At 45.9% G+C, this 11785-nt stretch overlaps 1 protein-coding gene across 1 annotated transcript; it reads left to right on the top strand.

Moving 5' to 3' along the window:
* The first annotated feature begins 306 nt into the window (after positions 1 to 306).
* On the top strand, positions 307 to 11674 carry LOC119004526 (golgin IMH1-like). Its single transcript, XM_037071513.1, has 25 exons — positions 307 to 334; positions 594 to 723; positions 918 to 1304; positions 2730 to 2825; positions 3092 to 3175; positions 3510 to 3572; positions 3726 to 3818; positions 3901 to 3978; positions 4070 to 4144; positions 4222 to 4284; positions 4439 to 4501; positions 5053 to 5115; positions 5188 to 5250; positions 5529 to 5645; positions 5959 to 6021; positions 6140 to 6202; positions 6966 to 7049; positions 7124 to 7156; positions 7237 to 7299; positions 7399 to 7461; positions 9088 to 9150; positions 9822 to 9884; positions 9962 to 10024; positions 10576 to 10710; positions 11138 to 11674. The coding sequence occupies exons 3-25, from the start codon at positions 1106 to 1108 to the stop codon at positions 11416 to 11418; spliced, it is 2031 nt and encodes a 676-aa protein (XP_036927408.1). The 5' UTR covers positions 307 to 334; positions 594 to 723; positions 918 to 1105; the 3' UTR covers positions 11419 to 11674.
* Positions 11675 to 11785: the final 111 nt, after the last annotated feature.

Genomic DNA, 11785 nt, shown 5'->3' on the forward strand with positions numbered 1-11785 from the left:
ATCTGCTGCTAACAGCTGCTACCTGCTGCTAACAGCTGCTATCTGCTGCTAACAGCTGCTACCTGCTGCTATCTGCTGCTAACAGCTGCTACCTGCTGCTATCTGCTGCTAACAGCTGCTACCTGCTGCTAACAGCTGTTACCCGCTGCTATCTGCTGCTAACAGCTGCTACCTGCTGCTATCTGCTGCTAACAGCTGCTACCTGCTGCTACCTGCTGCTAACAGCTGCTACCTGCTGCTAACAGCTGCTACCTGTGTTATCTTGTGAGGCGAGAGGTGAATGTGTTCACTGTCAGACGGTCTGTCCTCAGCTGATCTGGTGTCAGTCTAACTGGTAAATATTTCACTTTGATGTTCATCATGTTGATTTATTCCTCAGTTTTATTTGTTATCACTGAATTATTAATGTTCATCGTCTCCTTGTTGGTGTCGAAGTTTAGTTTGACGTTTCGACATCTCTGATCGTAATCATGAAGTTTATTGAAGTCGCTGAAGTTTAACTGGAACTCTGTGACAATAAGGAGAAACTGAACCAAACCTCATTTTAAAAACAGTCAAATTAATCTCAGTTCACTCACCATCTTCTGCTGGAGCTTCGGACTCATCTGAAGATCCAGAAAGACCCAGAAAAGACAAGAAAAGTGGACCTGGAGTTTAGATTGTTCTGTCAATCTACAGCAATTCTGTGAGCAGTTCAGTCCTGAAGGAGGTGAACGAGTTTCAGTGAGTCTACATTTACCCTTTACACCAGGATTAGTGTGTGTGTGTGTGTGTGTGTGTGTGTGTGTGTGTGTGTGTGTGTGTGTGTGTGTGTGTGTGTGCGTTCATATATAAGCTGCTGGACTTTGCCTCAGCAGGTTTTGGTTTCAGGATGAAGTCTGTTCTGTTTCTGCCTCTGCTCCTCTGTTTGTCTCCAGCCGTCAGTCAGGTGGAGGACGGCGTCAGGTCGGGTTTGGACGGCGTCAGGTCGGGTTTGGACGGCGTCAGGTCAGAGTCTGATGTCCCTCCGGAGCTCCCGGTCCTCTGGGACGAGCTGTGGGGGTTGAAGCAGCTGGTGCTGAGCCTGAAGGCGGCAGAGGTGAGGCAGCGTCAGGTCCTGAGGAGCATGGAGAGCCGGCTGAGGGACGGGGAGCTGGAGGCCGAACAACAGAGACGAAGCCTGGACGCACTGGGGAAGATGGCGGCGCAGCAGGGGGAGGAGCTAAGGGAATCTAAGGTGAGGACGGAGGCTGACGGGAAGCTGCTGACTGAGCTGAACTCAGACCTGAGGAGGAGGGTGGAGGAGCTGGAGGACCAGAGCACAGGTGAGTGGTTGTTTTAAAGTTAGATAATAGTGAACTTTAATGTGTAAGCTATGGTGGCCCTGAGCGGCCAAACACAACAACACATCTCCTGAAACATTTCTGTTTCCTGTTTGAACCTTTGTGTCACCAAGCACCACAAACCCAAATGAAGCCGTCCAGACTGGACCTGCTTTAAACAACAGAACCGTTTTCAGGACCTCAGCTTGAACAGAACAATGAGTTTAACTGCAAGCAAACTGAGACAATGAGTGTGAGTCCGTCTTAAGCCTGAGACACACCGGCCCAACCGTTGGACGTCTGAAGCGTTTGGAGAGACTCGGACGAGGTTGGGAACATTTCTGTTTGGTGTGTTCAGCTGCGTTGGAAGCTGTTCCGACTGAACGTGAAGTCTGAGGAGGACGGCCGTCGGACGTCTGAGCCATTGGATTCTCTGATTGGTGGTGTGCTAGTGAATCAGCGCAGTGTGTGGGAGGGTGGAATACTGTGTGCACTTTATTTTTCTATGCACTCTGTTCCGTCATTTCCTGTTTTCATGTTTTGGAGTACTGGCACAAGACTAGCGCCACCTGCTAGTGCAGAACGTTCATGCTACTGTGGAGCTAGCAGCACGTTGTAACGGTGTGTTCAATGCAATTTTTCTGCCAAATGGGTCAGATGAGAAGCAACAGAGTGGTCAGATAAAGGCAGTTGGCTGTTGGTTTGAGTCCGGGCGTGTGGGGCCTTTAAACAGAACCAAACTGATGTGATCGTCTGTCTCAGCAGCACAACGCCAAGAAACCTTTTTCTGTTCTGACATCAGAAAGTCCCAAACTAAAGGAAATAAAGGACCAGTTTTACTTCAGTGATTGAATCATGAGACCAAACTGTGAGTCAGTCTGAAGAACTCTCATCAGAACCTGTTTATTCTTAAACACTGCCTCTAATTCTCAAAGTGTTTCTGTCTTTTGACAGTTCATGTTCAAAATGTCTGATGGAAACAGATCTGCAGAATAAACCAGTGAACATTCAGCTCACACCACCAATCAGCCGTTTCCTGTCTGCGTTGTCATCATTACATTTCTTGGTCTACGTGGCTCCGTAGCCACGTAACAGTGTAGGCTACACTGTGTCATCCTAAAAAGTCTGTTGGAACCTTATAGAAACATGGCGACTGCAAGAAAAACGGTTAGCAACCTGAGGTCACGAAAATATCCTCATGACCCCCGAAGACGTTTCAAGATAATTATGAGCAATCACATTTCTGTTTGAAAAGGCTAATATGGATAATAATAATAGTAATAATAATAATGATAATGATAATAATAATAATAATAATTGTTCAATACCTGTGTCACGTGTAATGTAACCATGTCAGAACATATTACGGTCAGGTTTCATTCTGTTGTGTCTCTGGATCAATAAATCTATCGATGATTTATGTTTCAGCTCGAGCAGTCGAGTTTGCAGCTGATGTGTTGACGCTTCAGTCCAGACTGAACCTCAGCGAGAGCGCAGTGGACGAGCTGAAGAAGAAGAACACAGGTGTGTCGAGATCACATGACCTCAGAAAATAACTCAAAAAATCTAACGATAACAACACAGTGATGATGATGACGTCATGAAGATGATGACATCATCAGGCAGTGGAGTCTGTTGTCCAGAAATTAGTTAGCATGTTAGCATGTTAGCACATCTGGTTCCCTCGTCTCAAAGTCTGTTGAATGTCTGAATAAAGCGTGTGGTCACACAGGCTGCAGATGTTTAGTCTCCGGTCGCCGTGGTAACCCCGTGCCGCCATGTTTTCGCAGCGATGGCGGCCGAGCTGCCGTTCCTGCAGACGAGACTGAGGGCGAGCGAGAGCACAGTGGAGCAGCTGAGGAGGAAGAGCACAGGTCATCATCATCATCATCATCATCATCACATAAAACATGTTCTGACAGTAAAGACAGAATATGTAATCTTTCTCAACAGCGCCCCCCTGTGGCCTGTAGTGTTAATCACAGGCTAATGCTAACACTAAAACAACCCGGCTGTCGCTGGTCAACATCAAATGTTTTCACGTCAGTTTGTGTCAAATGTCCCGTTCTTTATTCAGAGGACAGATGTCTGGCATTTCAATTAAATACAGTATTTTGTGTTTTACTTGAATTGTATTGTATTGTGTTGTTGCTGTGTTGTTGTTGTTGTGTTGTGTTGTGTTGTTGCTGTGTTGTTGTTGTGTGTCAGTGCTGGCGGTCAGACTGTGTAACACTGAGAGTCTGATGGAGGAGCTGATGAAGCAGACCTCAGGTCAGTTCTCTGCTTTATTCAGCCTCTATTGATCACCAATAATCAGCAGCAAATCAACACGATCAGACTGATGAGACATGTTGTTTCTGTATCAACAGATAATTTATGAGTCAAATCAAACTGCTGCTGTAATTTTGTCCAACATGTCTCCAGCCGTCCTGTCCAACTCTTCATCGGCGTCTGAAGCTTCGGAGCCGGAGCGTCGTCTGAACGTCCGCCTGGAGGAGCTGAACACAAACACACGAGGTGACTGAACCAATCGATCAGTTATCAGTCGCTCTTGATGATGTGTCTACTTTGATCACATCTCGTCTCCATCATCTCTCAGCTCTGCAGACTCGACCCGACCAACTGCAGGAAGAACTGAACCGATCTGCTGAGGGAGAACGGATCAGCGCCGTACACGGTGAAATATTCATTCATCCATTCAGATCACTGCTGCTGGGTGTTTCTGTCAGAGTCATGCCGATTGTGATTTTATTGATTATTGATTACAGATCAGGTATTGGAGCTTGGCAGCAGACTGAACTCCAGCCAGCTTCACCTGGACGAGCTGAGGAGAATCTGTGCAGGTGAGTCACATGATGTGATGACATCAGCAGTCCTTTTAAAGTGTGCCAGTGAGGTTTGATGATTTCATCATGTTCAGATCAAACAGGTCGACTGACGTCAGTGGAGGGACGAGTGGACGAGCTGAAGTCTGAAAACACAGGTGACACACCTGCACTTCAACACTGACGTGATGAAGTGCAGGTGACACACCTGCACTTCATCACGTCAGTGTTTGAGTGGTTTATCTTCAGGCGGACGTGAGTCTGATCTTTAGAGCTCAGCGGTCGATGAACTGTGTGATTAAACTCTTCCAGCTCTGAGCGACAGACTGAGTGTTGGTGAACGTCAACTGGACAAGCTGCAGACTGAAAACACAGGTGAGCAACATCAAACACACACCTGTAAACACAGCAGACTTCAGCTGGTTCAGGCAGACACGTCCAGAAAACTGTCTTCAACAGGTAGAAACCTCGAACAGAACCGGACTCAGTGGTGGGCTCGAGGTTTCTGCCAGTTAAAGGCAGTTCTGTCTGCTGTGTCTGTGTACACACATGAATCCAGCAGTTAATTTTGGACCGACTCAGACTGAAGACTGTCTTGAGAGCGGTCCGGGTTGATGGTTGCTGAATAAAAGTCCAGAATGTATGTTTCTAAAAACATGAATATGTTGGAGCTTAAAGTTTCTTCGTCAGAATTCTGAGAAGAAAATGTTTGTCCTGAAAACACCTGCTGATGTCTCACAAACAGGCATGTTAGATAGACCCAGTGGTTCCACGCTGACAGATGGGCTCTGGTTCTGATCCTGGTGACTGGGCTGAGTCCAGTGTGAGAGTGGTGATGTCACTTCCTGTGTGTTCTCTGCTGGCGTCAGTTCAGGCAGACAGAGGTTCACACAGAAACTCAGCCACTGGTTCTGTTCATGTTTCAGATCAAACCTTCAAACTGACGAACCTGCAGGGGAACCAGAACCGGAGCCAGAGTCTGAACACAGGTAGGTCAGTCCGGTCAAAAGTCCGGTCAGCAGTTAGTCGGTGGAAACACTCATTTCCTGTTTCCTGTTCAGCTCTGCAGCTCAGACTGAGTGTCAGTGAGGAATACCTGGAACACCTGCAGGCGGAGAACACAGGTAACTGTTTGTCCATGAAGCTCCTCCAGGTGAGTCAGGAGACGTCTGACTGTTCCTGATGTGTTCTGTGTTCTCAGTTCAGTCTGTTCAACTTTCTCTAATGGAGTCCAGACTGACGGACGGACTGAACAGAACCACAGGTCCAGAATGATTCAGGCACATTTCTACTCATCACTGATGTGTTGATTATCAATTAATCTGATTGGTCTGTACTGAAGATTTTAAACCTAGAGTAAGTCAGTAAATGTTCAGATAAATACGACTGTTGTGTTGATCAGCTCTGGAGGTCCGACTGAGATCTGCTGAGACACACCTGGAACACCTGGAACACCTGGAACACCTGAGTCACCTGGAGCACCTGGAGCACCTGGAACACCTGCAGACAGAGAACACAGGTAACATGTGTACACGTAATTACAACAGTTTAATGTTGTAACAGTCGTTTGTTTTACAAGGCAGACGGGTCGACACCACTGAGTCCAGTTCTAGGAAGTTCTGCCTGTTAAAGGCAGTTTTTTCTCTTCACTGACACAAAGTGCTGCTCATGCCGGGTCTCTGTAGAATCATGAATCAGGAGTTTGGTTTGGACCTGATCGATATGGAACGTGTCATGAGAATGTAAATTGGCACTGTACTGATAAAGACTGATTGATTGATTGATTGATTGATTGATTGATTGATTGATATATATCATTGATGTGTTTTTAGTTCAGTCTGATCGACTTTCCCTGATGGAGTCCAGACTGACAGACGGACTGAACAGCACCAAAGGTCCACTTAGATTCATATTAACATCACGTTTTAACATCGTCTGCCCAGATATTGATTAGTTAATGGTTATCTATTAATTACTTCTTTACTGAAGAGATCAAACTGTTGTGTTGATCAGCTCTGGAGGTCCGACTGAGATCTGTGGAGACACACCAGGAACACCTGGAGAATCACACTGCAGGTAACATCACCACCTCTGCTGAGCTTCAGTCCAAAGCCTAGTTCATCATTATGTAAGTACATTCAGAACTGGTTCTGAACAGGTCCTGAACAGGTCCTGAACTGGTCCTGAACTGGTCCTGAACAGGTCCTGAACTGGTTCTGAACAGGTCCTGAACTGGTCCTGAACAGGTCCTGAACTGGTCCTGAACTGGTTCTGAACAGGTCCTGAACAGGTCCTGAACAGGTCCTGAACTGGTCCTGAACTGGTTCTGAACAGGTCCTGAACTGGTCCTGAACAGGTCCTGAACTGGTCCTGAACTGGTTCTGAACAGGTCCTGAACAGGTCCTGAACTGGTTCTGAACAGGTCCTGAACAGGTCCTGAACTGGTTCTGAACAGGTCCTGAACTGGTCCTGAACAGGTCCTGAACTGGTTCTGAACAGGTCCTGAACTGGTCCTGAACTGGTCCTGAACAGGTCCTGAACTGGTCCTGAACTGGTTCTGAACAGGTCCTGAACTGGTCCTGAACAGGTCCTGAACTGGTCCTGAACTGGTTCTGAACAGGTCCTGAACAGGTCCTGAACAGGTCCTGAACTGGTTCTGAACAGGTCCTGAACTGGTCCTGAACTGGTTCTGAACAGGTCCTGAACTGGTCCTCCTGACATGGAAGGTAATCTTAAGTCTGGTTTAATAGAAACCACAGAGGAGGTCTGAGGAAACTCTTTGTGGGTCTCAGAAGAACTCGATGTTCTGCAGGTTGTTAAATGTTTGAAGTGTTTTCAGTGGGCGAAGCGGAGCTGTCGGCCGTCACCGCGAGGCTGAAGGTCACAGAGCAGCAGCTGGACGAGCTGACGACTGAACTCTCAGGTGATGCTGGATCCTCCGGCTGCTGTTCGTCTGGTTCTGCTTCAATCTCTGATGGTTCTGTGTTTGTGTTGCAGACGGACTGACAGCAGCTGACAGACGCGCTGAAGGTACCATCCTGCCTCCATCGCAGCGTTCTGTGGTTATTACATTACATTAGAAAAGCTGTTCATCACATGTTTCCTGTCAGAGCTTCAGGTCCAACTGAGCGCCACTGAGGCCACAACCCACCAGCTGAAGACCCACAACCAGGGTAGAGTCCAGAACACGACCAGAAGCTGCCTGTGACCAGTGTCGGTCCAACAGTACCAGAGATGTTCAGTGACCTCCGTGTTGTTTTATCTGTCCGCAGATCAGTCCGCCATGCTGTCGGAAATCCGGTCCAGAATAGAGGCTGCAGAGAGCCTCAGCTCAGGTGTGTCCTCACAGCAGGGGGCAGCAGAGGCCTGTAGGGGGCAGCAGTGGCCTGTAGGGGGCAGCAGAGGCCTGTAGGGGGCAGCAGAGGCCTGTAGGGGGCAGCAGTGGCCTGTAGGGGGCAGCAGTGGCCTGTAGGGGGCAGCAGAGGCCTGTAGGGGGCAGCAGAGGCCTGTAGGGGGCAGCAGTGGCCTGTAGGGGGCAGCAGTGGCCTGTAGGGGGCAGCAGTGGCCTGTAGGGGGCAGCAGAGGCCTGTAGGGGGCAGCAGCATAGACATATAAATAGTAGACGCCGCAACGGCTGCCGGGCAGGGAGAAATGCGGCGGCCATCTTGGGGCGGTCATTCTACTCCGAGTTGAATGAATGTAGGCTACTAAGAAGAACGAAGAAAGAGGCATTCCACTTCTTTCCCGTCCACATTTGTTATCCAGGTTTTGTTTTAGTCACTCATGATTCTCTCTCTCTCATTTCTCACTCATTGACCTGATATGAGTTATATTGATACTCTATATATGATTTATATATATTTTCATATTCTCTGATATATAAATCTATCTATCTATCTATCTCTCTATCTATCTCTCTATCTATCTATATATATATATATATATATATATATATATATATATATATATATATATATATATATATATATATATATATATATTATATATATATGAATCATATTGATACTCTACATGATTTATATATTTTTCATTTTCTCTGATATATAAATGTATCTATTACATATATGGATAGATATATATGATTTATATTTTTTTTCATATTCTCTGATATATAAATGTATATATAATATATATATGAACATATTGATACTCTACATGATTTATATGTACATACATCATACATGTGTCCTGTGTCATAGCTATAATGTATGACGTTTACAGCAAAAAAAAAACAAAAAAACGCGTGAAAATCAGTTTCTATATCAGAGTTACGATTGATTAAATGCGCTGACACCTAATCGCGCCTGCTGAACAGATTACACTGAGTGGAACGGGTGACCGCCCCAAGATGGCCGCCCCAATTCTCATCAGCGCCAACAGGCAGCAGCGTTCGACGAGGCGTCTACTCTTTATGTCTATGGGCAGCAGTGTCCTGTAGGGGGCAGCAGAGGCCTGTAGGGGGCAGCAGAGGCCTGTAGGGGGCAGCAGAGGCCTGTAGGGGGCAGACGAGGCCTGTAGGGGGCAGCAGAGGCCTGTAGGGGGCAGCAGTGGCCTGTAGGGGGCAGCAGTGGCCTGTAGGGGGCAGCAGAGGCCTGTAGGGGGCAGCAGTGGCCTGTAGGGGGCAGCAGTGGCCTGTAGGGGGCAGCAGAGGCCTGTAGGGGGCAGCAGAGGCCTGTAGGGGGCAGCAGAGGCCTGTCTGGTCCTGGTTTATGTTGAAACTATAATCATGTTTCTGACATTCAGACTTCAGTTTGTGGTGATTATTGATCCTCCACTGTCGCTGAGTGCTGCTCATGTCGGGTCTCTGTAGAAACATGAATCAGCAGTTTGGACCTGATCAATATGGAACGTGTCATTAGATGACTTTTGTTGTGGCTTGCTGTTGTTCAAAGAAAGACCAATTGATTGATCGATTGATCAAATTATTGCCCTCTGTTCAGGTTTTCAGATCAGACTGAGAGACGGAGATGATCTGATCCAGGATCTGCAGAGAAACACGACGGGTCTGAAGTTATTATTAATAACTTTATAATCTCGTGTTTGGAGGGAGTACTCAGATACTTTACTGCAGTAAAAGTATTTGTGACACACTAAAACATAAAAAATAATCAAGTACAGTACCTGAGTACCTGATTACTTCATGTGGTGAATAAATATTTACATTAATGTTTATGAAACGTGACAATGAACAACAACACGTCCATATACAAGAAAGTTCTGAATCTGTAATGTAACAGATTACTTTATATATGCACGATAGTTAGTTATGTAAAGTAACTACAGGCTCAGAGAGTAACAGAATACATCTAACAGGATAATGTTATGAGGATAACAAACATGGTAACTGTAGTCTGATAAAGTTACAGAAACATGATATAATTAGATTACAGATACATTCAGTAAACGAGGGGATTAATATCAGGATTACATTCTTAGTGATGTGAGTCTGTATCTGTGATATAAAGTCATCTGATTCCTTTCTCTCCTCTGGTCTGTATGGATGTTATCTAAAAGTAACTGTGTAATCAAGTTACATTACTGTAATATTGTGAAACTTGGATTACATTACTGGACTGAACGGCACCACAGGTTCAGACTGATTCCCTTCACAGTGTTTATTAACACACGTGATGATGATTATTGATGAATCTGATAGTTACTGTTTCCTGTTCAGCTCTGCAGCTCCAACTGAGCGTCTGTGAGAAACAGCTGGAACACCTGGAGAGAGAGAACACAGGTAACGCTGCAGGTGAACACGTCTCAAACACACGGGTCGGGTTTCTGTGTTTCTGTCTCATCCTGATTCTGTTGCAGGTTTTGGCCTCAGACTGAACCAGACTGATGATCGTCTGCAGGAGCTCACAGACACAAATTCAGGTTTGGACTTAAAGACTTCGGTGCAACTGAAGAAAGAAATCTGACAACATTTATTTTCAGTAATGATGTTGGTTTGTTTTATTGTTCGATCTACCAACGAAAAAAATCTTTATCCTCCTGTTTTTGCAACGCTTATCGTACGGAAGCCCTGACGGACGAGCGGAGACGTTTGTTTCTGTGGTGGTCGGTTCTCTGAGCCGGAACAATCTTTCTAAGTTCCTTCATTTATTTATTTTTTTGTGAAAATCTTCGTTTGTTAAAACTGTGAAACTGAGTGAATCAAAACCATTTTTTAAAAAACGAATTTTTCCAGTTTCAATAATACATTTCCACTGAGATTTCAAATTACAAAAGAAAATCTGAAAAACAAATAACTATTCTATTGTGTTTCACACATGAAAAATCTGGAGATGGAACAAAAGGAACTTCTAAAGACCATCTATATTTTCCTTCAGTTCTTCTGAATTTAGGAGAGAAAAATGAGATTTAGGTCAGATGGGAAAGATTTGTCCCCTCAGGGCTTCCGAACTACTGAATGTGTGTTTTAAAAGGTGAGCTGGAGCTGAAGGTGGCGTTCTCAGCTGGTCTGACTGATTCAGGATCAGTCGGACCGTTTGACGAGGAGATGACTCTGATCTTCTCCAAGATTATCACCAATGTGGGCGGAGCCTATAACCAGACCGCAGGTGACGTGTACCTCAGCTGGATAGATATACAAGTAGATAGACAATGTCATGTGAGCTCATCTGTTTTGGTGGACTACTCCTTTAAACCCTCCCTCCTATTAGTTGTGTTAACTCTGCCCTGCTCTGTGTCTGTCAGGTGTGTTAACTCTGCCCTGCTCTGTGTCTGTCAGGTGTGTTAACTCTGCCCTGCTCTGTGTCTGTCAGATGTGTTAACTCTGCCAGATGTGTTAACTCTGCCCTGCTCTGTGTCTGTCAGGTGTGTTAACTCTGCCCTGCTCTGTGTCTGTCAGGTGTGTTAACTCTGCCCTGCTCTGTGTCTGTCAGGTGTGTTAACTCTGCCCTGCTCTGTGTCTGTCAGGTGTGTTAACTCTGCCCCTGCTCTGTGTCTGTCAGGTGTGTTAACTCTGCCCTGCTCTGTGTCTGTCAGGTGTGTTCACTGCTCCTGTCAGAGGACTTTACTTCTTCAGCTTCACGGCTGCAGATTACCTTAAAGGCTACATGGGTCTCTACCTGTACAGGAACAATGAGCCAATCATCTTCAACCTTGACCTCAACAACCACGGTGGCTACGCCTCCACATCCAACGGCGTGGCTCTACAGCTGGAGGAAGGCGACGCGGTCCGCCTCAGTTTGCCGGCAAGCTACCGTCTCTACGACGACTCCCGGAACTTCAGCATGTTCTCCGGCTTCCTGCTGTTCCCCCTCTGACCTCCTGGACCAGGGTAGGAGTGAAACCTCCTCTCTAACAAACTATCAGCTATCAGACTGGAACTAAAGGACTGGACTTTTGTTTTGATAGCGACTTCCTGTCTGTCAAAGAAACATGTTTACATCTCTGAAGCTAATTAACATTAATAAACATTAAAATAATGTCTGAATTTGTGTAATTTATAAGAAACGGACAGAATTTGAAGTTGGCTCCAAAACCACAGAGGGTAGTAAACTGCTCACTGCTGCTAGCTGTGAAGCTAAGCAGCCTATTAGCTTGTTATTAACAGAAGATGATCTTACTGTCAGAACCATCAGCTCAGATCAGCCAATCAGAATCGAGAAATTGTTCTGAAGACAAAATTCT

The sequence above is a fragment of the Acanthopagrus latus genome, chromosome 16 (genome assembly GCF_904848185.1).
Source record: "Acanthopagrus latus isolate v.2019 chromosome 16, fAcaLat1.1, whole genome shotgun sequence".
NCBI lineage: Eukaryota > Metazoa > Chordata > Actinopteri > Spariformes > Sparidae > Acanthopagrus > Acanthopagrus latus.